At 41.1% G+C, this 25,112-nt stretch overlaps 3 protein-coding genes across 5 annotated transcripts; 1 reads left to right on the top strand and 2 right to left on the bottom strand.

Moving 5' to 3' along the window:
- The first annotated feature begins 2,416 nt into the window (after positions 1-2,416).
- On the top strand, positions 2,417-7,763 carry LOC119888634. Of its 2 annotated transcripts, none has more exons than XM_038699291.1 (6): positions 2,417-2,825; positions 3,632-3,910; positions 4,688-4,984; positions 5,403-5,494; positions 5,586-5,687; positions 5,994-7,763. In XM_038699291.1, exons 1-6 carry the CDS (start codon positions 2,783-2,785, stop codon positions 6,111-6,113), a joined length of 933 nt encoding a protein of 310 aa, XP_038555219.1. In that variant the 5' UTR covers positions 2,417-2,782; the 3' UTR covers positions 6,114-7,763. The 2 variants fall into 2 exon arrangements, with proteins under 2 accessions (XP_038555219.1, XP_038555218.1); XM_038699290.1 differs by having other exon boundaries at positions 5,244-5,494.
- Positions 7,764-9,304: 1,541 nt separating this feature from the next.
- Positions 9,305-14,418, bottom strand: LOC119888635 (transmembrane protein 109-like). Of its 2 annotated transcripts, XM_038699292.1 has the most exons (4): positions 13,401-14,418; positions 12,967-13,026; positions 11,616-11,718; positions 9,305-11,314 (listed from the first exon to the last, which is right to left on the bottom strand). In XM_038699292.1, the coding sequence occupies exons 1-4, from the start codon at positions 13,596-13,598 to the stop codon at positions 10,959-10,961; spliced, it is 717 nt and encodes a 238-aa protein (XP_038555220.1). In that variant the 5' UTR covers positions 13,599-14,418; the 3' UTR covers positions 9,305-10,958. The 2 variants fall into 2 exon arrangements, with proteins under 2 accessions (XP_038555220.1, XP_038555221.1); XM_038699293.1 differs by lacking the exon at positions 12,967-13,026 and having other exon boundaries at positions 13,401-14,414.
- A 176-nt stretch (positions 14,419-14,594) lies between these two features.
- Positions 14,595-25,112, bottom strand: LOC119888633 (E3 ubiquitin-protein ligase BRE1A-like). The gene is given in 23 exon segments (XM_038699288.1): positions 14,595-15,285; positions 16,801-16,905; positions 17,668-17,808; positions 17,959-18,084; positions 18,466-18,678; positions 18,774-18,923; positions 19,171-19,288; positions 20,220-20,538; positions 20,634-20,790; positions 21,420-21,526; positions 21,529-21,540; positions 21,684-21,819; positions 21,904-22,083; positions 22,448-22,567; positions 22,680-22,754; positions 22,855-23,001; positions 23,384-23,499; positions 23,617-23,802; positions 23,899-24,046; positions 24,162-24,260; positions 24,361-24,429; positions 24,567-24,738; positions 24,909-25,112. Coding segments are annotated over 22 exon segments (3,063 nt in total). The 5' UTR covers positions 24,729-24,738; positions 24,909-25,112; the 3' UTR covers positions 14,595-15,108.

Genomic DNA, 25,112 nt, shown 5'->3' with positions numbered 1-25,112 from the left:
ACCCAGGCATCTTTTGAAATGTATTGTCACATTCCTTTGAGTGAGGTACATCTCCTTAAAAACATCATCATGTATTCTTTTATTTTTTCTGACCTCTGAACTTATGACTTTGAGAATATTTTTGTTTACACTTCTGGTTATGTTTCCTGAAATCAGTTCAGCAACAGGTGTTTTCTTAAGTTTACTATAGAAGAGGTGGCTCACTCCTTTACTCAGAGCTCTTGCAATTCTTCCTCTTCGTGTATTTGCTGCTGCTCTGACTTTTCTCTCACTTTTTTTGTTTGATTTTGCACTACAGGAAGGGAATGTAAAAACTGCAGTGATGTTCAAATATGGACTATTAATTTTGCGGCTGTGAAGAGTTTTGATATGTTGGCTCTTGAAGGCAATTTTACAACAGGGATTTTTCTTTCGGAAACTGTTGTAGAACACATCGGATCCATGGTTGCCTCAGTTTTGTCGAACCGGGCAGTGGAACAATTCTTTGCCATTACTTCCTGTTCACTGTAATTGTGAACCTCTTTGATACTTTTGGCAACTGTCTCCATTGAATTTGGTTCCATGTTCCATGTTCAGTGTGAACTCCACTGTGCATTATCTTCTGTTGCTTGTCTTCTTTCTCACTCTTCTGTAATTCTTCATCTGTGCCTGCTCCCTCAATTTGAGATCCACTGTGCATTATCTTCTGTGTCACTACTCTGTAAATCTTCATCTGTGACTGCTTCCTCCAGTTCAACTCCACTCTGCAAAGACATCTTCTGGTGTTCGTATTCTAACTCATTCTCTTCTGTGTTGTCATCTGATACTTGTTTGATATTGTGAGTCATGCTCAGAGGTAGGTCCTCTGATGACTTTTTTGCGGTTGTTTATTTATCAAATCCCTCATTCCATTTCGGTTTTTTGTCCATATGACCCAGAGACAATGGCGTTTCTGATGACGTTTTCTGAAGATCTTCACCAAATATGGTTTTAGAGTTCAGACCAGATTTGTGATGAATAACCTGTGTCTCTATTGTCAATGTTAACACTCCTCATTGAGCTGACCAATGCTTCTATTCCACCAGCCATTGCCCATAGGTCTTTCCTCGGAACTCGTATTCCTTTTTTAACTGGTCCCATGGTCATCAAATTGCCTGTAACTTAGGGCAAGTTGTACAGAATAAGCAAGAACTTATCAAAATAACATACTAATTTGTGTCATAAACTCTTGGCAGTAAATAAGGTGGCCCAATATGTAAAGCTACAATTTTCACTTTAAATAATCAGTACTTAAACATATGGGAAAATTTCATTTCCAGTGTTACATGAATAAAACCACAAATTCGTCATTTCAGTAATAATTCTACACTTAGGTATTGATAGTTTAGACATATCATATGTCTTTGAGTGCTATTCATTTCATATTAATGTAGAAAAAAGCATGCCCTTCTTTGGAGAGTAAATTAAGAAACATTTCAGTAAGTGAAATAGGCACAAGATCTAGCTCAAGTTTTAATCTGAACAGGTACACAAGCTCAGCTCCACTAAGTAATAATATCAATCGTAGAAAAAACAAAAAGAAAGATTACTTACATATAACCATGGAATGGGACTGGAAGCAAATGTTCAAGAAAATCAGAAAGCATTAAGTACAGAAATATGTCTGTCCCCATCTTAGTGATTTGGCATTGAAGACTAAAGGGAGAGGATGGAAGTAGAGTAAATTAATTGAAAGTTTCCCCATGATTGGCTAGTGACTTAGTAAGCTCATACATCTGTCATTTATTGGTGTAAAGGAAGTGTCCATGAGGCTACCATTAGGTAATATTTTGGTGACCATACAAAAGCCCTTTAGTGTGGGTAGATCAATTACCTCAAAGCATATTTCTACAAACTATGTGTTGTAGTATCACCAGCAGGATATAAATGATGTGTAAGGTAATTTTGGAGACACTACCGCTTATTACAGTGAAGATTAAAATTTCCCCAAACTATGCAAAAGCTTTTTTCTCTCAATAAGTGTTGTGTTATAAAACAAAGGTGACCCCTAGTGGATGAATTTTAAATTTGACAGTGAAGTTATTGAAGATTAAAATTCCCCCAAATTTTGCAAAACAGTATTTCTATGAACTAAGTGTTGTATCACCAGCAGGATAGCAATGATGTTTGAGTTGTTTTTGAGACACTACAGCTTAAAACAGTGAAGTTATTGAATTTTATTGAATATTAAAATTCCCCCCAAATTATGCAAAACTATATTTCTACAAACTAAGTGTTGTAGTATCATCAACACAAGATCACTGATGCATGGGGTGATATTGGAGACACTACATCTTATAACAATGTAGTTATTGAATATTAATTGAATATTTCTCCAGTATGTGTTTTCGGCGTTACACTTTGTAGACGGTCCCTGCACACTCGTCTCACAGCCGGCTGCACGTAGAGGCCAATGTTACTTGTGCCGCTCGTCGGACGACTTATTTAGGTGGAAATGTACTTGGTTGTCTACTTAACTACGATAATAAAGAGGCGTCGTATGTATTTTAAACACGTTTTGCTTACGAGTTATTGATTCCGGAAGTTCGAATCTGTGATTATATTTCCAACTTGGCCGTAAACGCCATTAATAACGGTTAGTGCGGCATATGTGCATTGTATAACTCCAGTCTTACCATTGTATTTAAGTATTTGCCCGGCTGGAATATGTCAATAGTGAAGTCTTGAGGAACTATTAAACGCATCGTGCGCCTAGCTGGTCGACTCCGGTTCGCTGGACTCGGGTTTTGAATTACCGCTGTTGATGATGATATTGTTGCTGTTGCTGGGTGCCTTTGTTTGTACGGGTGGGTACAATTAGTAGCGAGACTGCTTTCAAGAGTTATACCTAAACATAAAGACTCAGCAAAAAAGAATTACAGTAGGCTGTATCTGCGGTAGGCTACTCAGTAAGTGGTGGAAAAGTTATGAGGTCGAGTACCTCCAATTTATTCTACCTTACACTCATGCACGACTACATTTCAGAAGAAAATATTGTACTTTTTACTGAACTATGCTTGATTACTAGGTTATATTTACAAAACGCATGGTCAGGTCATAAAATATAGCCTAATGCATTATTACAGATTAAATGCACTGCATTCCCACACTGGTGTCTTGAGTTATGCAGTTCAGGCTATTTATTTAAGGTTACCATGTACTAATAATGAGTACTACATTTGTAGCGTGTACTGCAACAAAACTAACTAGATGTTTAGAATTTTTTTTTATCATGTTATATGTTTTAAGCCTATTTAGATTTTAAGATAATTACTGTACACACAAGTTATAAGACAACCTTTTGGGAACTTGGAGGACCTTTTAGGTTATATTTTAAGTGCATTTAGCTCAAATACTTATGGACTTTTGTAACAAAGTATTTTTACATTGTGACATTGCTACTTTGACTCAAGTAAAACATCTGAATACTTCAATATCAATAATGATAGTAATTTGCAATAGTGTAACTGCATAGTTAGTTCATATAATAGATGGGGGTATATGTGCATCCATTTATTCCAAAGCAATGAAGGGCTCAAAATATTTGGTAATGTTAACATACATTTGCAATGTTTGTAATCAGTGTTTTTTTTTCTGTTCCTTCCTTTCCTAGGCTTCTCATATTATGAGGATACGTATGAGTGTGACTATGGGGAAACATTCAGCATACTGCTGCTCAGAAATGCTCAGTCCATTGAATTCAAACCTAAGCACAACTCAAATGTGACAATCTTGTGGAGACATGATAACCCTCAAGCCATAGAGGACCGTAGGCATACGGTGATAGGTGCCTACTATGCGATTTTTAATGTAACCCAGAAAGACAGTGGCCGCTACATAATGAGAGACAAAGATCAGAAAATACTGTCTACAAAGATCTTTGAGGTAGTAGGTGAGGATCCTTCTTAGTTCTCAATGTGTCAAATTTCCTTTCTTGGTGCTTCTTTTTTCAAGACACAAGATAGTTAACAAGATAGAAAGAGTGCATGTAACCATAATTTAGAGAAGACACTACTGTTTGGAGCATTTGAGCACATGGATGAAAATTCATCATCACTGAAATCCATTGTAAAGGAACAGTTCCACATTTTAGAAAATTCGGTTTGCTTTCTTTTTCGGCGTTAGATGAAAAGGTTGATACCACTCTCATATCTATACAGTAAATATGAAAATGGTTAGCTTAGCTTAGCACAATGACTGGAAATGGGGAAACAGCTAGCCTTTCCAAAGGTTACACGGTCAGCCTACCAGCTCTTCTAAAGCTCACTTATTAATGCATTTTATCTTGTACTTTGTTCAACCGAACTAAATATGAAGTGTAAAAAGACAAGTTGCAGTTTTTAGGCGGAGTTATATTCCAGACTATACTGCTCGTAGTTGGAATTTGTTACTTTTGGACAGCTGTTTCGCCCTGTTTCCAGTTTTTGTGCTAAGCTAAGCTAAACATCTGCTAGCAGTAGCTTTATATTCAACCTACAGACGTGAGAGTGGTAACTATCTTCTCATCTATCTCTTGGAAAGGAAGTGAATAAGCATATTTCCCAAAATGTTGGACTATTCTTTTAGGCGAATAGGCAAGAACCAAGACTACATGATCAGAGTTTGGTACAAAAGATTTTAGGCGGAGAACCACTTTGATATCCTCTGACTTGTGGGTCCTCTCTTCCAGCAAACACGAAAGCCTATTCACGGAATCCTGGTGGAAGCCTCCACTTCATTTTTCACCTGGAACCGAACTCCTGCAACATTTACTTCTTCCCAGAAAGTGACCATGAAATGGGAGGGACAGAGATAGTTCGTCAAGGCAGACTGAAAGAGGGTTTGGATGAACGTGATTGCACATTTTTTCATCTGTTAAAGCCATGTGGGATTTTAAATGACGACCTCAAAATGTCATGCAGCGGACGTTTCGAGGTCAGAGATCAGAATGGCAACAATGCCTTAGTGGTGTTACTGGAAATGGAGCGTAAGTAACCTCTGTGTTTTATAATAATTGTCAGATGACTGTGTTACTGAATTCCTCACCTTGTCATAAGAAGCCTTATTTTTTAGCTTCTTTTGTTTGTTTTCTCAACCCACCAGAGACCACTCAGTCTTAAAACCTAAATTATATATGTCCGAGATAGATTTTCAGTGATACAAATCAGAGAAAAGCAGGATATCCTCACATTTGAGAGGCTGGAAGCGAAGCAGCAAATATTTGACATTCACCATCAATGTTTCAGCACTACGGAATGATTCATTTGCCTTTGGTATTGGCGTTGGTGTTATCCTCGCTGCCCTTTCCTGCTGTGCTTGCGTGAGGTGCTGCTGCTGTGGAAAGCGCTCCTCCAAAAAGGACAGATCTGAGACTGCTAATGCTGAACCTGCTATGCCTTCCCCAGAGGTCAACAGATTTTGCAGTCAAGACTACCTCAGTCAGCCCTCTGGGACACGCTACTCCGCTCAGCCTTCTTTTACTCCAACCGGCCCTCTGGTTAGTGTGTTTCACTGAGAGAACTTCTCCTCTCCTGTTCTCTTCACTCTCCACTACTAATGTACTAATTATGTGTCACTTCACTCTGCAGATACACAATCCTCCTACTGTGAAAATGCCGCCAGCTTATTCTGAGTTACATCCTGCTGCCCATAGCAGTCTGCGCACGCACACAGTTGATAACTTGATAACAGTGAGTTAGTGCTAGTCTGTTTTTCCAAATGAAAAGTGATCTTGAGTGTATCGTTGAGGTCTAACATACATGTTGGGTGCGTTACTCTAAAAACATTTGCAAAACCTGCACAGAGTTTACAGAAAAGCATGCTGTAGGTTTTCCATGTTATCTGATGTAGCAGTGCACACTATAAAATAAATTAAAAGCCTCTAATCACAGAGTTAGCCATTGATAAAACAATCTTAGCATAAGGTCAGTTTTGTCTCATCTATGTTGGCTGAAGATAGATAGCTTACACTGATATATCTGTCTCTTTCTGTCCAGGTTTCACCTCTAGCGGAGCAGCCGCGGTTTGAACTAAAGGGGATGACCTCTGCCTCCCCACTTAGTTCAGACTCAACCTACTGTGACACTTATAACTCTGACAAACTCAACTTCCTCTGAAAGTCTTGATTGTAACAGCCTACCTCAAATTTGTCAACTCATTCATTAGTGTGACATTAAAGAAATAGTTCAACATCTTGGGAAATATGCGTTCACCAGTGTTGTTTTGACACATATTTAATGAACAAAGAATAACATGTTAATTAGTGAGCTGTAGAGTTGCTGGTAGATTAATTTAGTCATCTCTGTACAGGGACAGGTCAGCTAAGTTAAGCTAATCAGCCACTAGCTATAGCTTCATTTTTAACATACAGTCACGAGAATGGTATCAATCTCATCATACTGTGGACAAGAAGCAGATACATGCATTTCCTAAAATGTTTAACTATCATTTTAACATTTACTCCATTTTTAGGGGACCTACACAGGAACACACATCTACTCCTCACACATCCAAAAATCTGTCCTTCCCAATATTATACATTTTTACAATGTTTCATTGTATCAAATTTTTTGATTCGTTTATAATGTTATTTTACATCTGATTCCATACCAAACAATTTAGTTTTACTGAGCAGAGCATGAGATGTTATACCAAAGGATATCAGTTTCAAAGCCATAGGTGAAAGGGAAGTTTTCAATAAAAAGCAGGTACTCTAAATTGCGTTGTTTACCATAATGTTACTATCTCATGAGTCTCATCAGTTTCTCATAGTACAGAGTGACCAGCTTGACTGTGAACATTTACAGGGAAGACACAAACATAAAGTAGCCTTACCTCTGCGAAGCTCTCTGTATTTTAAAGGTACAATGTGTAAGAATTGAGACTACTCTTGACCTGTCAAATTCATACTCAAATATAGGGGGTACCATATCACATATCAGGTTATAACTGCTATAACTATATCAGCTAGTTTGCTCAGTTTGCCATGCAGCTAACGTAGCACAGCTCTATTAGCGACTAAGTCAGGAATGGGCACTAAAACCGAAACCGGGCTCAGCAGCCTCCCAGTAAAACTATGGGATGAGGCCTGAGCTATACTATCAGACTAGTGCCCGTTGAGGTACAAAGTAGTATTAGGAGGTAAAACGGGTCAGTAGAAATCTCTGCAACACATGTCTTTGACACAATGTCAGAACTGTTACTTCTTCACATTCTGTTGATCTTATTAGTTCTTTATCTTAAACGTTTTAAACAAATATTTTGGCCATATCTTACACATTGTAATTTTAAAGTGGTAGACATTTTCCTGTCTTTTGGGATTCATCTTTTAGCTCTAATGTATTTAAAGACTTGCTTTAATATTGCTTGCACTTTGCAGTTTAGTGTAGATTCGGAATTAGCAGTAGTATTAGTATTAGTAGTAGCTTCTGTATTGCAAAAACAATTTAGTTTGCTCAGGCGTCAAACACATATGTAAATGTTTTGACGTTATAGTGACTGTTTAGAAATGTCACAACTGGTTGGTTACCTTCTTTGTGGCACAATGGCACTTGTGCCTTAAATGCATTAATTACCAACTAGTGTTTACTTATATTTGGAGCTTCAATAATTATAGATTAAATAGATGTCAGTTTTAATTTTACTTATTCACATCTTGGAATGCATGTTGTAGTTTATGACTGTTGTGTAAATATTATATGAGGAGCGTCTTGTTTTTGTATCTTAGTATATTTGGAATCAGCAGCATTAAAGCTAATAACACCCTACTTTCTATACTGTACTTGTTCCTCTGTCTTCATGTATTCACAGACAACATAATTTACTAGTTCTGACACCACTACAAGCTCCACCCACCCAACATGTCACCACACAGCCAAAAGCTCATCCAAGCTTATAAATTCCTTTCCATATGCCACTGGTTCACAAAAGAAACTCAAGTGAGCAGAAGTTAAAATACAGCTTGGCCTTTTGTGCGTTGTGAAGAAAAACTACAGAGCCATAAATCTGCTGTACGGAACAATAACCCAGTCTTTGTAGACACTTTTGTTACCCACACTGATCTTGAAAAGTTTCCCACATCCTTGGACTTAAATGAGGACTGCAGTGGATTAATGCCTGAAATGCAACTTGCATTTAAGATAGGCCTATCTTTGTAAATGGAAACAAACATATTAACTCAAACCTTTAACCCTAACTATGACAAGAAGAAAAACAAAACAGAAAATACTCTGAAAGATGGCACTTATGACTTCACTGCTTTGCTAACCGTTCTTGGTTTTGATTACAGCGTTGAATTACAATTCCTAGATTTAAATAGATAATGTGGAAACGCTAGTCATAGTTACCTGATAATCACATCAAAATTGTGTTGACCTTCAATCCCATAATTGCACTTGATTTTGAGCTTCAGACTTGTGAATTTGACTCTCACATGAATCAGAGCAGCTGAAAGATTTTTAATGCAAAAGTCTTACAAATTAAATGTAGTATGGGAATGTTTGATTGTTTCTTTTGGATGTTTAGATGAAGACACTTCATCAAAATGCAAACCTTTTATTTTTACAATAAGATTATATTCAAAAATGATGATGCAGATGGTGGCAATGCAGTGAGAACTCACAGATAATTTCACGTGGCACAAATATACATGGGAAGTGAGTTTTGCTGCTGCAGGGTGAGCTAGCAGGAATGATAAATCTGGCACTGAGGTCAGGTTGTTCCACTCCGCTGGAGTGGCAGCGGGGGTGGGCGGAGGGCAGAGATTGTTGGTGGGAACCGTGAGGATCAAAAAAGCTGGCTGAGCAGCAGGAAGCCTGGGCTGAAGGTACTAAGTTGTGGTGAGTTGAAATTGACACATCAAAAATGAGATTGGCTGCTTTATAGTGGAGTATTTCAGTCATGCTAGTGTTGTTTATACATGTTTATACAGATGGCAACGCTTGTCTATAGGTTGGTCGACCAGACTAATTTATCTGTTAACTACTGGATGGGTTGCCATAAAATTTGAAACAGACAAATGCTGTCCCGAGGAGGAATCCTAATGACTTTGATGACTTTTCCTTTAGCGCCACCAGAAGGTCAAAGTTTCAAATTTGTCCAATACTTTTTTTTATGACCAAATACCTGCACAACTAATGACATTCCCAACAGCCTAAGCTTTTTGTGTTTAGTGCTAATTAGCAAATGTTAGCATGCTGGCACGCTGAAGTAAAATGGTGAACATGGTAAACATTATACCTGCTAAACATCAGCATGTTAGCTTGCCGCTAACACAGCTGTAGACTGGTTTCAATTAATGATTTCTGTATAATTTTGCCTTCATTTTTATTCTCATGCAATCGCATAAACGACAATATAGACAGAGGCCAATATACAATCTCAGGGCTTAAAGCAAGACATTTTTCTGTGCCTGAAATGTGTTCGGGATTTACGACAAAGGTGGAGGGTAGGGGGCAAGAGCCCCTTGAGGTGCATATAGAAGCAGTCAGACATCAACCTCAGGGGCAACCTAGCATTGTGTTTGATAAGAGTTTAGGTTATTAACTTGCACACAAGTGTTTATGCAAACACGTGCAGAACAATGTTAAAAACATGTTACCTGTTTCTATGGGACATTTATCTGAAGTTAAAATGAGCGCAGAGGTGATGAAGAAAGGCAACAGTGAATTCTCAATGTGTGTGTGTTTGTCTAAATCATGTGTCTGACGGGGACATAGGGACTCAGATTAGGGGTCTGACATACACTTAGCTCACGAAACATGAAAAAACAATTCTGGGTTCACAAGAAGAAGACAAGAAGATAATTGTACACTGGTTTGATAAAATGTTCAATGTCGAAATATATGATGTCAGGTCAGGGGGTCCTCCCCTTGGAGATTTTGAGCATTAAACAGTTCATTTCCTGCATTCTGGTAACATTTTCTGCCACTTCCTATAATCAGTGTTTGAAGTGGAAAATATAGGTGCTGGGCAATACGGCTGAAAATGTTATCATGATAAAACAAATTTCAATTAAGTATTTTTTGCAGTCCCTTTTCCTCAACAAATTAAAGTGCTTATTTGTTCATGATTTAAATGAATTAAAGCCAAAGAGTAAAATGTAGAAGTAACTTACTGGTATGGGTGGCCCACTTCAAGTACTGCCTATAATCAAAATTGACACCACTAATCTGTGAAGCCATACTACACCGGTGGATTACATTCCAACAAAAATGGCCTTGTTACATTGGCAAGGGTCCAGACGATCCAATCCAGTAAAATATTTAGTCCAAAATGTATTATTATATCAATAAATACACACGGACTCCTATTGCTTCGCTTTATATTAGCCTAACTACAGCTGGCATGTAAACAAAAAACGTGTCTACACATTGACCTTTTGAGTGACACCTTAATTGACCCAATAGAAACTTCCATGCCCTGTCCACGGCCTACAATAGCCACTGAATGTCCATGTAGCCAGTCGCTTTTCTTTCGTCTATACACAGACATCGAGCCACCAATTGTGCAGAGGAAGACTGGCGCTTCACACACACACACACACACACACACGTAACAGTTAAAAAATATGCAAGAATATTTCCACAGACATATTTATATATTGTCAAATACAAAAACACCTCGCGCCGGAATTCCGGCACAGCACCGGAAACTTTAAACCCTGTAATCTGACTTGTGAAATTATCCAATCTCCTGCACACTAGCTATTGCAGGATTTCACTACCATTGTGTGTCAGTGATTACAGTTATTTGTCATAGTAAATAAATACCATGTGGTTTTATTATTCTGGCATTTCTTGAAGGCAAAGAAAAAGAACATTTCTGATTAAAAAAATCCCAGAGATTACTTTATTCCCATTATAGTTTGACACATATAAACCATCTGTGTTACTGTTTTCTTAACCGACATTACCATCACCTTTGTCCATCTTAACTCCATTCCCCTCCACCCTCACAGGTCACTATTCCCCTTTCCTTTTCTCTACTGCCTTCAGCCGGCCCTCCAGCTGGCTCAGTCGGTGCTCCACTGCAGAAGTATTCTCAGAGCCAGAAGTGAGCAGAGTCAACAGGACCCATCCTACCACCAGGCCAGCCAATCGAACTGCTGTGGTCTCTGCAGTGGCATTCTTGTCAATCACGATCAGTCCGAAAAGCCAGAGAGCCAAGGCGGTTTTCACTGCCCAGAACACCCGCCTCACGATGCCAATCAACAGACGGAGAAGGATGGTCAGCACCCAGTAGCCAATGAGGGCCACCAGACCCCACTGGGCGATGGCGGTCACGCCCTCTGGAGTGAAGCGGGGCAACGTCAGTGCAACTGTGCAGGGAGGAAATCCAGCTTAGGTGTATTTTCACAAGGCATAAAGCTTAAAAATACCCATCTGTTACACAGGAAGCAACAGAAGTAAACACTCACACCCAAAAAAGGAGTGGCAGACAAATTGTCTGAAGGAGAGCCAAGTCTTCATACTTGTCTTTCACTTGCACTGAAAACTTTCATTCCCACAGATTCTCCCTTACCCCAACAATTTGCAGTGAGCTACATGAACAGGAAGGAAGAAGAGGAGCATGGAGAAAAGCCTAAACAAACACACACACACACACCCCTGGGTACCCACCATCGAATCCTGTGACCCTGAGGATCTCTGTGACGTAAACAGCGATGACGTTCAGGCCGCTGGCAGCTCCTTCAGCCAGGAATCGGATCACCATCTCCAAAAACTGTGTTGGTGTGGAGGAAGGAAGGAAGGGTGGAGACATGTTTTATTTTATCATACAAGGTAACAATGAAGAGAGGCAGATCTGTAGTCAACATAGATATATCCTCATAGCGCCAATGCAGATCCAGTATAATTCACAATTACAATTACACACCACTCACAACAAGACTGATATTTACAGCAGCTGTTTGTACAAACGTGATGATTACATTTATGCAGAACTCTTATAGAAGTTCTGCTGAGCTGCACCTTAAGAGAGAAGAAGTGCTGTATTGTTGACTTAGACAAACAGCTGTGTATGTGAGTGACAGGTGGACAGAACCCCTCTCTATTCCTGTACAGCCCCCCCTGCCTCCCCACCCATACACTGTGTAGCCTTGTCAGACAAGGTCAAGGGTAGCCCAGTAAGTTGGACAAATATCTTATCTGCACCTGTTGCACTACACACTTGCACATTTGTGGGGACTGCCCAATATGTCAAAGCAATCTGTCACCTCATGTCAGCATGTATATAATCAACTGAAAACACACTTCATCATCTACTGCTCTGTTTGGTATTATAAGACTCTGTTTACGAAGCAACTACATTAAATGGGTCATATCATTTTCATCTCTTTATATGAAACAAACAGTGGGCTAAGAAACTTGCTGTTATTATACTTAATGCAATCTCACAGTAATGCTTCAAAGCTGACTCGAATACAAGCAGTACAGAGCGTGCACAGCCGAAAAATGTTGACAGGTGCTGGATCAAAAAACAAACTGAAGGCAAAAGATCTGCACACTGCGTCACCCGACGAAGACCTCGAACAAATGTTGCTCTGTTGCATTAAAGTTATTAGGAGCTGTCAGTACGGTATGCAGATCTTTAGTCTAACTTTTGCCTTGAGGATTAAATTTGATCACTTATGACATAATGTTTCTGGGTTTTTTTCACTGTAGTTTGAGGACTCATAATAAATTGTCAGCCAAAGATCGGGCACACCCACTATTTTTTGCATTCAGAGCTACCACCTGAGTCATGTTGAAACATTTCAGCCAGCTTGCAAACACAAAATGTTATCTTTACAGGCCTCTCATGCAAATATCACTGTATGGAAAACACGCATACAGATGACCACAGCTTCACCACAGTCATGCTCAATGATCTAACTACAGGGGGACATGAGCTGAACAGAGCCACATGAGGGGACTCTGTTTAAGGGACCATGTCAGGTCAGGCTGGATGGAGACACAGGAGGTTTCTTACCCTGGCCACAGTATAGACGTTCTCCTGACCAAGCAATGACTCAAGACTCAACACTGCACTCTGGGGAAACGGGAATCACAGCAGAGTGGACGCAGGAATGCAGAAAAGTGTTTGCATGTTGGGGGGGGGATAAGAAGACATGAAATGAGGGCAGAGAAGATGAGGCGATCAGGGAAGAGATTAACAAGTTGAGGGGCATGGGGAGAGGAATGTGTGTGAAAGGTGAGGAGATGGAGAGAGATGACAGGGTTAAAGTTGGAAATTTGTTATTGATCAGGAATAGTGACAGAGCAAACAGTAAAGTTAGACCCAACACACAATAAGATAGGATATTAAAGAATTAAGAGGAAGTGGGGAGTGTAAAGCTACTTCCTGGTGCAGGAAGAGAAACAGTAGGCTATTAGCCGGTGGTGTATCTCCTCCCTGTTACCTACCTCAGCAGCTGACCGTATCACTCCACTTCCCACCACTGACTCCGCGTACCGCTGAATCTCATGGCAGGTCCCGGTGATCAGACCAAGTAGGGTACCCACCGGTGGGCTCTCCCCGGTCGGCTTTTCCTGTTCAGCTCCAGCCCAGCCCGCTGTTAACCCGAGCACCAACGCATAGGTGGTGAGGAAAAACCGAGCCATGGCACATCCACCGCGCCCAAAGCCAAGCGCACGAAAAAAAATCGTTGGAGGTTTGAGAACAATAGAAAATGTGCTTAAAATGTTATGTGCACGGGTGAACGCTGCAGCCCAGAGGAGGTTGAGCTCGTGTTCAGTGATTGAAGACAAGCTTGCAAATAAAATAATTAAAAATGGCTTCTGTTGAGAGCAGTCATTGGCTACAAAGCGTCTTTAAATAAACATGCTGCGGTTCACAATAGACAGAAAAATATGATCAGAACCGCGCCTACTTTTAAATTAACACACAAATTGAGTCAAGTGTCTGATTAGCAAATTAGACAAAATGTGTTGGTTTAAAAACCCCGAATGACTCAATGTGATCTGAGAATTTAATTATAAACTCCGGCAGCGCTGCAAATGTCCAATCTAGGACCGCTTCGCTGCGTCGAGGACACTCGAGCATAAACGGTGCCTATATTTAGAAGAAACGGAGTTAGAGCCAGCAGTGGGCGAGATATTTTACCGGTCAAGATACCGCAGAAAGTTAATAAAAAAAGATAAGTGTAGAAATGTCTGCAGAAGTTTTATTTTCCTGTTGCAGCTTTGCGCGTTAAAGAAATCTGTAAAAACGCGGCGACGTTGAAATGACCACGAGTCTCCTTAAGCCTCTTATTTCAATTCTGAGCTCCACTCCAACCAAGTTTGGCATTTCTTCGTCTCCGAGCTTGCATCAAATGTTCCGCTGCTATGGATTATATTGCACAACCTTTAAACAAAAACTCCCCTCTTTCCCGTCCCCTCTGACGCTCCCTTCCTCTCCGCGTTTCTAACGACAGTTTCCAGTGTGCAAACACGTCTACATGGTCAAGGACGGGGGAGGGCGGACACGACGCTCTGCACACGGATGAACACAGATTTGAACACTGGGAATTGTGGTTTTAATGCTCCCAAGTCAAACGTTAAGCTTATTCACAGAGTTTGACAATTTTAAAAGGAGAGAAAATGAAACAGAAGCTGGACCTTTTAAATGTCAATTTAATAACTATAACTGAATATCAACTACACAGCATCAAGTCAGAAGAGTTTAGAGATTTCTGGACAGTTTGGAGCAAGAGGCAGTTTTCAAATAATAAAAAAAGAAACTATAATGACATACAGTATGTACACACTCAGCAACAGTATACAAATATCCACTACAGTGGAAGGAACTTTGTTTCCTCCATGTGCTAATCTTTATATTGGTTTGTTTTCCAACGAATGAACACCCCCCCCCCCACACACACACTTTACAGTAGTGGATACTGGATGGGAGACGCTGAATTCGGTCATTCTTAAGAAAAGAAAAAAAACAATCAAAAAAAAAAAAGCATTCAGTTCAGAGCATCACTGCGGCCCTACGAGGCTGGAATCGTCCATCCAGAGGGAGGGGGTATGTAAGTGCAGTGGTGAGTCTTGCCCTCCAGCAGTGTTTTCACTACTGCTTATCTCGTTGACCCCCTTTCGTCCCAAGTATCCATGTGGAAACGCAGCTTTAGCCGATGTAGATGCGGTGGAAGTCGTTGGCTCCGAAGGCGGCGTTGCACTTGGGGCACTTCCTCTGGCGAGTGTCATAGCGCGTTTTAACGCACTCAAAGCAGAAGACATGAAAGCACTTTGTCAGTACCGCATCCTTCACCCGAGAGTTGCAGCACGGACACGTTAAACGTGCCTGGGAAGGAGAGAGGGAGACAGAAGAGAAGGGGTGGGGGGTGGTTTGAATAATAAAGCTATTTTTGTCCGAAGCTGAATGGTTTGTAATGTAGGGGCCAGAACACACCACATAATCTGAAGGCTGATTATAAGCCTGATGTGGATTCTCAACCATGGAGAGTACAGAAAACAGTTGACACAAATCTTGTAGTATGGCAGGGTGTATAAACAGCCCCTTTTAAGTTTATGACCAAATCTGGGAAACAAAACAAACTGAGAAAGAGGACACTGACTACAACTGGCGAATCTCAGTTACTTAATTTGTGATGTTGAGTCTTTGCACAGTTGGTCGGAATTATAAGTGTTCTTGTGTGTTCCCGTCAAAAGTGTGATCACAATGACAGTTGGTCTCATTTGACAGAAACCAGAGGGACAAAAATAATTTCATCATTCGGTTAAACTGCCCGCTTACAAGACAAGCAGAGCCTTCAGAGTCCCATCAACCAGTCTGTTTAGGGCTTTCTGCCAGAAGGCAGAAACAAATCCTGGAACAATTCCAGTCCCAGTGACATTAGTTTAGAATAACTGGACATGCCTGCTGTAATTTCCCACCTTAGGTGTTCATATCAAGGAATGTGAGAGTGAGTTCAGTCTGTGGTTTGCACTTGGATTTTATGTAATGCTAACATTATAAGCATGACGAACTGCTGTTTAAAGGTAAAGTTTGACACTTCGGTAAATACATTTGTTCACTTTTTTTGCAGTGTGTGAGATCAGAACATTGATACCACGCTTATGCCTTAATGTAAATATTAAGTTACAGCCAGCAACTGGTTAACTTAGCTTAGCACAAATACTGGAAACAGGTCTGTGGCCAAAGCTAACAAAATTTGTGCCAAAATCGGAGTGTAAGTACAAGACATCAACCTTTTACAGTGGTCATGTACCAGGCTTTTTCATGGTTGGAACCAGCAAAGCCAAGAATTATACCTGCACCTAACCCCCTGCAAAACTAGTTTAAAAAGACCTTAAACTTTAGTTATTGAACAGATTTAAAAAAAGTTGTAATAAATGAGCGTTCCAGGTGCTGGTAGGTGGATTTTATTACCTTTGGACAGAGTCAGAAGCTATCTATTTCCCCCTGCTTCCGGTCTTTGTGCTAAGCGAAGCTGCTGGCTATAGCTTTATATTTAGCATACAGACATGAGAACAGTATAAATCTTCTAATCTAACTCTCAGCATGAAAGCCTTTGTCACAAAATATGAAAGTAGGCATTCTTATGCATACAAAAGTTAAAAAACAACGTGGTAGAGGACAAAAAAAAAACTTAATTTTGGTGCATTTTGGCTAAATTAGTTTAGTTAACCTGGATTTTGGAAGGAATTGTTCTCATTGTTTGACTGAGCCATTAAAAACATGTAGATGCACCCGAAACCCCGACCAGCATCCATGATGCTGTTCAGTAACAAATTCTGCATTCAGGATAAGTGCAACCAGGAAAGCGTCAATATATTTTTTAACACAGAAACCAACCTTATAGTCATTGATTTCTTCGTTTAGGATGTCATCTCCGTTGCTGATTTTCTCAGCTGGTTTCTTGGCCTTCTCAATCTTTCTCCTAAGTTTAGAGATGTCCTCCTGAAACACAGTTAGAGTTAACAGCTTGTTGATGTGGAACATCTTTTCACCATTTCAGTAGACAACAACTAAATTGAAACTGGCAATACCTATTTAGCCTACATACATACATACATACATACAGGAAGGAAGCAAAGGGTTTCAATCCCCAAATCTAATTTGTAAATTAGAAAACATGCAGTTTATTTAAAGGAAGAGTTTTCCCAAAGTTATGACAAATCAATTTGTTCTTCCTGTGTGAGTTGCATTTGAAATAACTGCCCCATTAGAATCAGAAGGAGCTTTATTGCCAAGTAGTGTTTTACACATACAAGGAATGTGCTGTGGTGATAAGTTGCTACACGTAGACAAACATACAGTAAACATAAATAAATGTAGAAATATATAAATATGGAATGGAAGAACAAGGTTGCAGATATATACATGTGCATTATTCTGGGTCTGTGCTGTGCAGAAGTAACACAACGGAAGATATTATTGTGTACATATAAATACACAACAAAGACCAACAATCAACAACAAATGTGTCGTGCCAGGTCTGTGCACAACATGAGATGAAACAGTATTTATGTGCAGTCATTTGTATCATTAAGACTGATATGTTTAAAAACATTTAGCCTTTCTTATCCACAACATACACCAAAATGATAGCCTCATCGTTTTCGTGTTTTGTACCAAGTATTGTCTTTTAAGTCCAAGCACTGTTTCAAACTTAACAGCTTGAGTTTATTTGTGCGTACATGTGTATTTGTGTGTTGTTACCTGTGCTCGTCGGGCGTTAAAGGACTCTTTCTCCCTGGAGATGCTGTTCTCTACGACTTCCTCTCTGACCAGGTTGAGCCTCTGTTGAACCTGCTCCAGCTGAGTTCGCACCTCCTCCGACAGCGACGCAGAGTCCTGAGCCTGCAGGACGACGGATCAGTGTCTTTAGTTTTCCCTCAACTGGAATGTTTTTTTCCTCTCATACTGTACACTGTGTGAATGTCTTGTTTTGGAAAATATTAAGCATATCTAAACACAGCCGTGGCTCATCATTACTGAATGATGCGTTACCTTGCGTTTGTTCATGTCCAGAGCTTGTGTTCGAAGTGCCAACTCTCTCTCAGCAGTGCTTATTGTGCCCTGCAGGAGGCGCTCTTTTTCTTCAAGCTTCCTCACCACCTGCAGCTGGGCATCGACCTGACAGATGGGCACAAAGCCAAAAGATTATGATAGTAAACAAAGTTTTAAACAAAGGCATTGGGGCTAGAAGATAAATGTGAAATTCTGGGGAAAAGACGACAAAGAAGAAATTGGGCAAATAAATAGACAGTAACAGTGAAGAGCAAGGTGTTTCGTGTGTACAAATATGCACTATGGAGTACAGGGTTAGATTTAACTTTTATTTATTTAATGACAAACTTTAAAAAACAAAAAAATACTCAAAGGGTTGTGTTTTTTATTGGATGTAATCCATGGTACATTCAAAGAATGTAAGAAATGACTGCATGTCACAAAACCTGCATGTACAAACCTGTGGGTCTTGCAGATTGCACCTTACAGTGTCGCCAGGTGGCTCACCTGAGTTTTTAAAGTGAGCAGTTGGTCGGCGAGCTCCTCCTTCTCCTCTTTTAGCAGTTTGTGAATCTGGTTGGACTTGATCCGCTCGCTCATCAGCTTGAAGTTGGCATCGTCTTTTTCTCTGAGCTGCTGCATCAGACGGATGTTCTGTTCCTGCATGTCCTCGAAGGCCTGGCCCGTCACGTCCATCTCGCTCAGCAGAGCGTCCTCCTCCTGAGGAGGGAGCAGCGGGGAGGCGACTAGAGTGTTAAGCGAGCAAAAAAGGAGGTTTTGTTTGTCCATTAAAACTAATTGACCAGCTCACGCACCTGTTTTGCTATAGAGAGCTTCTTGTTGAGGATATCGATCTGCTCTTCCACGGAGCGGATCTTCCTCAGAGCCTCTTCGTCTGCCATTTTCTTGCCCTCCCTCCTCTCTCTCTCCTCCAGCTCCCTCAGCCTCTGCCGCAGCTCCTCCCCCTGGAATCAGCATCATTATTATGGGACTGCTCCAATACAACACCTTTAATAATTACTACTGCAGCACAAATATCCATAAATCATGTAATGACTGGACTCAGGACTGAATCGTAAGTCTTTCACATATCAACACCAAGTTCTACAGGAAATTAAACATACATTATCCTGCTTCTGTACACTGTGTTCACTTGTGAGTAAATGTCTCTATGTATGTGACTATGTTCAACAGTGTGCAGTGTTGGATCACCTCTGACTTTGACTTCTTCTCTGCTGCCATGAGCTGGACTTTGTCCCTCTGCTCCTTTGGTGCTGACCGGTACATGTCCAGTAACAGCTTCATCTCCCTCTGAGACTCCTGGGCTTTCCTGCACAGTCAAGGTAAGAGTCTTCAACAAAACTTTCACTATCATCCAGAATCCTAAAAACACACTACCAAGAGTCATAAATCAATTCGTTTTTAAAAAGACCTTGAAATGAGGGAGGAAATCATGCTGCAGACATGTTGAACTGTCTTTGTGATAATGTTTTTGTTTACCTGCCATATACTGAGACAAGAGTCTACTATTCCATGTGAGCCACTGCTGGTGATTCACAGAGTCTTATGACTGATGAGTTCTTTCACGTGTGTTAGACAAATGGTACGCATTTTTACTGGACGCCACAGCCTGAAGCTGACTCACAGAGACCACAGCATCAACAAAAACAGAGGGTTGAAAATAAACATGTTTCAACCAATTTCTTCAACCATGATGTTTGAAATATATGATTAAATTGGGCCATGTTTTGTCTGCCAAAGGGCAACGCAAACGTATATTGCGTTTAAATCAAGCCTTCGCTCGCCACATGCATCAAGGAGCCTTGGCTGCTCATGACCCTGGTGCCAGTTCACCGGTTTTCCTTCCTTGGACCACTTTTGATAGGTACTGACCACTGCAGACCGTTTGGAGAAGCTCTGATCTAATCATCTAGCCATCTCTTGTTAAAGTCACTCAAATCCTTATGCTTGCCCATTTTTTCTGCTTCTAACACATTAACTTTGAGGACAAATTGTTTACTTGCTGCCTTATATATCCCACTCGCTGACAGGTGCCATGGTAATGAGATAATCGGTGCTATTCACTTAGGTTATGGCTGATTGATGTGACCATCAATGCAAAATATTTAATGTTTCAGCACAACTGAATGTTTGTTGACGACAGTATCCTTAACCACTAGGCTGACCAGTTTTTATTATTTGGTAATAAAAAAATAAAAAAATCAGCATAATCTAAAATAAAGACTAAACTTGCTACTTACTTGAGTTCTGCTCGTACGATCTTCAGCTGCTCCATCTCTTTCCTCTTTGACCCTCCGACCACAGATAGGCGCTCGCCGGCTGACTCCTCCGGCTGGCTGCTGCTCCCTGGCTTCTCCTTCTCTTCCTTTATCACACTGATGCTGCTACCGCTGCGCGTCGGCCTCTCTCGCTCCTTTTCCTTCTCCCGCTCTCGGTCTTTCTCCTCTTTCTTTATAATGTCCTTTTCTTTCTTTTCCTCCTTCTCTTTCTTCTCCTCTTTCTCCTCCTCCTTCACTGTTGCCTCGGGTTCTACTCCAAGCTCTGTTTTCACAGAGGCTCCTGCAGAAAGATTACATTACAAAAAAAAAATAAAAGAGATTTCAGTTGTTTATATTCTAATAACATATTTCATACTCATTCAAGATGTTAGTTACCGGTGCTGCTGGGCGTGGAGGAGCCGTTGTCTGGCTCTGTCTTGATAACAGGTTCCCCAGAGATGGCTGGGGTCAAAGGAGAAGTCGTCTCATCCTTCATGTCCATCTCGGTGCTTGACTGGGATTGGAGGATGGCGTTGCCCTTTGAAGCGCGGACCTAAAGAGCCACAGATTAGTATAACGCTTTCCTAATGAGTTTATGGTCTAAATCGTTCGTTTCAAGTCTTCTTCAATACAGCATTTGATGTTCACTTTTTTAAATTATGGTCCCAATTAGAGGAAAATAGACAATAAAGCAGGGTATGCTTTATGGTGTGACTGACATGTCACTACCATGATGGATTGAGGCAAATCACATCCACTGTGCTGTATACATTTAGCTAGCTGTACACTTGTTTTTGGGTGCCATCTGTGTTTTTTTCTTTTTCTGTGCTTTCAGTTAATTAAAGTTTATTATAACATATTGGTGTCCTAAAAATGTCTTGTTCAGCGTTCAGTTGTCCCCCCAGGGTACGGAACAGAGCAGGCATTAATACAGAATGAAATGATTAATCTGATACACTGATGGCTGCTATCAGCTCATGTGCTGGGATTGTGAGCTGAGCTTGACTTCGTTGCCTGCCTGAATTGACGCTTGATTTATGGAGGCACTGTACTAAATGATGGCCAATATGCCAAACGCAAGTCTTAAAAATTGTTTTCCAAAAAAACAATAGGTGACGTCACAGTGGCTGGGTCCACTTAATTTATACAGAAAATTTATTTTGCTGTCTCCTGCTGACCTACCTGGTTGAGCTCAGCTTGTGTCTCTCTTAGTCTGATCTTGTATTTCACCACCTCTCCCTTCATTTGCTGGTTGTGGTTTTGCAGTGTGCTAATCAAGTGACGCATTCCCTGTTGATGGGACCTGAGAGAAGGAGGCAGAATGAAACAGGGAAAAAAAAAAGAGAGCAAGAACACATTAGGACATCATGTCAGTCTTAGTTGTACTGCCTTTTCAGCACAATTCCTCCATCTCATTCACTTTTTAAACCAGAACCTGTTAGTTACCTGCTTGCTCGTTGGCAGCAAGAGTCTGTTCAAATTCGATGCGCAACATCTCGTACTCCTTCCTGACCTGAGCCAGTGTGTCCTCCAGCTGAAACACCTCTGTACGAACCTTCCTCTGCAGAGCCACCTCGTCATTCTGCACATAGAGGGGATGAGAGTAAAAAAAAAAAAAGGACAAAAGGCCACATACACAGATAGACAGATAGACAGACAGACACACCTCCATGTGCTCCAGCTGTCGAAGCCTAGCCGTCCTGGTAGTGTTGAGTCGAGCGCGTGTCTCATCTAATTGAGCCTTGAGGATCAGAGACTCGTTGTAGAGAACAGAAAACTGTGACTGCAGACAGCGATACTCAGAAGTTTCTTTCACCATGCCCTCTGCTCGACTCAGCAGCTCTGCCTGAGAAGAGGAAAGGGAGGCAGAGACAAGAGCCAAAGAGAAAAAAGAAAAAATGTTTTTTAATACAATAAAGTACTGTATAACTAGCATTTTAGAATAAGATTCACTATAGAGATTTCTGGGTAAACATTTACACTGACGCAGTGCTTTTTCAACCCATATTTTTCTACTACATTTTTCTACTCCTTCTGGTTAAATTTGCCATGTCAGTAAATTAGTTTTAGGAGTGTGTACTTTACTCACGTAATCTTACATGACAATGTAAAGTTCTTTGTTTTAATGTTGCTTGAATACTTCTGAGGAGGGGTGTGCCAACATTATTAAAAAGAATAATGTTATCCAAATGAAAGTCAAAAGAGTCCACCTCCATGTTGTTGTTCTCCTGCTGCACAGTCTGCAGGTCCTGCTGGAGCTTCTGTAGCTCAATGAGGCGGTTGTCGGCCAGCTCCCTGCTCTCCTCCATCTCACTGTTCATCTCTTCAAACTTGAAAGCAGAGAAGACGGAAAATGTCAACAAGTATAAAAAAAAAAAACCCTACAAAAATCAAGAATTTATGGGGCTCTCTCACGTCACACTTTTGTCTTAGAATTCCTACCTTTCTCTTGTTAATGGTGATGGTCCCACAGACGCTGCTGGCCTCCCCACACACCTTATAGCCTTTGCTGTTCACCTGGGATGCATTGCATGGAAATGTAATAACATACTTTAATATAAACATCAGAACATTTGCCCAACACTTTCATACTCTGTCAGAGAGAACACATCCTCACCCTCTCCAGGATGTCGGTCAGGTGTGCATTCAGTCTGTTCTCTCGGCGGCGGATCTTCTCCATGTCCCACTGGAGCTCCTCGATCAGAACCTGCAGCTCACTGACACGCTGGTCTGCTTTGTTAGCTGCACGACCCAGAGGCCGGGACTGGACAAGACAGGAAAACAGAGAGACTTGACACCACACACACAAAAGCTCATAGAAACATAATTACTCTGCAGCAAAGCAACTGTTAGTAGAGGTGATGAGTAACAGAAAAAACAAATTAACACGTACTTAATGACATCCTTTATGAAGTGAGCCATGGTGTAATAATAAGTTTGAGTGAATTAAATGTAAAAATCTATCATGTATTTATGATCAACTGCTACAACAGCCTAAATTCTCTTACAAACAAATTCTCCTATGATGTGGTAGCAAAGATTCAAAGAGACATTTACATTTTTACATGCATTTTTGTCCTGTTCAGGTTGTCTAAAACTGGGAGGGAACATATTGCAGCAGTGAGTGAGGAAGCGGTGATCTGTACCTCGCTCGTCATGTGACTGTGCTTCTGCTTGAGGTCCTCCGTCAGCTGTTGCAGCCGCTCGTTTTCACTAGTCAGGAGAGAGTTCAGTTTGGAAGCTGCCTGCCACAGAGTGCCATCTGGAAAGAAACCCAGCAATGATATTACAAAACTGACTTGATTCATCCCAAATAAGTTTCATCCTTAGCTGAACGCCATTACAGCAATTTCAACAGGTCTCCCTCCTTTTCTCTCACCAGCTCCAGAGTCCAGCTCTGCCTGCAGTTGGTCCACAGTGCTCTTCAGACACTCGTAGATCTCCACCACACGAGTGGCCTGCTTCTGGCTGGACTCAACCCTCTCCTGAAGCTCAGCCTCCATCTCTTCACTGCTGCTGCTCGCCAGCGTGGCCAGGAAGGAGTTGGCCGCTTCTCCCTGGTGGCCTAAGTGACAACAGGAAGAAAGAAGGTTTTGGCTTGTTAATCAAATATCTGCATGTTCTTGCTTTCAAGGTCATGATCCCTTGTCAGTTCTTTTACCTCTGTCTTTGGCCCTCTCCTGGTTGGAGTCGCCATCAGGCTCTGGAGTGTCCGGCTTCAGGCTCCGTCCCTCACCTGTCAGAGATTTCTCAGGTTCGCTGTTTGCTTGCTCGTAACGCCTGATGATCAGTTGAATGTGTTCATCAAACTAAAGGAGGGAGAGGATGGCATCACATTTCAATTCTTCAATCTTTATGGGAGAGGAGGCTGTAAATGTCGAACAAGGCATTTTTGATTTTGGTTCCTTGTCTAAACTTGTTCACCTGGTTCCAGTATCTATTAAGGATCAGCAGACTGGCATCATCAGTGGCCTGGCGGGTCTCCAGTCTCTCAATTCGCTCTCGCAATTCATCCTCAATCACCTGCAAACCCACAAAGAAAGAGATTCACCTCTCTGCAAACAAGAGAGTACATGCTTGTGTGTATAAAGAGTTGTAAACACCTATCTGAGAATGAATTTACCTGTCTTTGATCGAGTGATTCACCCAGCTTTCGGTTCTTAGTCTGGAGAGCTTTGATGTCTTGTTCTTCCTGAAAAAGAATGGATTCAAACATTAGAAACTGACATCACAAAAGGCAAAAGCAGCCAAACACACATGACTTTAAGCATTTGAGACTGAGATTGTGAATAATTAATTAGCAGTAGGGTGGAAAATAAAGGGGCTCACTGAGTTGGACACTCCTCCCAGTTTGATGACTGTCTCCACCGCGGTGGCAGCCGCGCTGACACCGGGACCTCCGTCCTCTCCTTCCCTCTCCCTCCTCTTCTCTGGGGGCGCACCGGAGGACGAGGAACCGCTGGGGTCAGCAGGACGCTTCTGTCCCGACATCCTCAGACTCCTGAAACAAACAGAGAGTAAGAGAAAAGGGCAAAATGAGACTGATGAAGGATGTGGAGGGCTGATAGATTCAGATGGATGAACGACAAAGCTACGCTATGCGCGCTAGCTAACATTAACGTTAAGTGATAGAAATGCCTTCATGTTCACTCTTAAACCGCATTCACCTACCTAAGCGAAGAGGCTTCGAAACAAATGCACACAAAATGATGTATCACTTTGAAACCCGAAAAAGCTGATTAAATCAGCCAGTGTAACGTTAGGCTAACGTTAGCCGCGTGCTAACGCCAGCTTTAGCTGCTGTTGATGCTCTGAGCCGACAGATCAATGTATTAACTTCAGAATATTGTCAATATCAGTCACACCTAACCTAAA

This window comes from Micropterus salmoides, unplaced genomic scaffold (assembly GCF_014851395.1).
Source record: "Micropterus salmoides isolate LMB-PRFRI ecotype aquatic unplaced genomic scaffold, ASM1485139v1 Ms_hic_scaffold_5, whole genome shotgun sequence".
NCBI classification, from domain to species: Eukaryota; Metazoa; Chordata; class Actinopteri; order Centrarchiformes; family Centrarchidae; genus Micropterus; species Micropterus salmoides.
This window is presented reverse-complemented; position numbering and strand designations above follow the sequence as displayed.

Excerpts from the sequence above, each read along its gene's own strand:
- LOC119888634 (XM_038699290.1), top strand. The coding sequence starts at position 2,783 with ATGATGATATTGTTGCTGTTGCTGGGTGCCTTTGTTTGTACGG. Across the intron at positions 5,495-5,585 it reads TTACTCCAACCGGCCCTCTG|ATACACAATCCTCCTACTGT; the intron begins GTTAGTGTGTTT and ends TTCACTCTGCAG. Across the intron at positions 5,688-5,993 it reads CAGTTGATAACTTGATAACA|GTTTCACCTCTAGCGGAGCA; the intron begins GTGAGTTAGTGC and ends CTTTCTGTCCAG.
- LOC119888635 (XM_038699292.1), bottom strand. The coding sequence starts at position 13,598 with ATGGCTCGGTTTTTCCTCACCACCTATGCGTTGGTGCTCGGGTTAACA. Across the intron at positions 13,027-13,400 it reads TGATACGGTCAGCTGCTGAG|AGTGCAGTGTTGAGTCTTGA; the intron begins GTAGGTAACAGG and ends CCGTTTCCCCAG. Across the intron at positions 11,315-11,615 it reads CAGGGTCACAGGATTCGATG|TTGCACTGACGTTGCCCCGC; the intron begins GTGGGTACCCAG and ends CTCCCTGCACAG.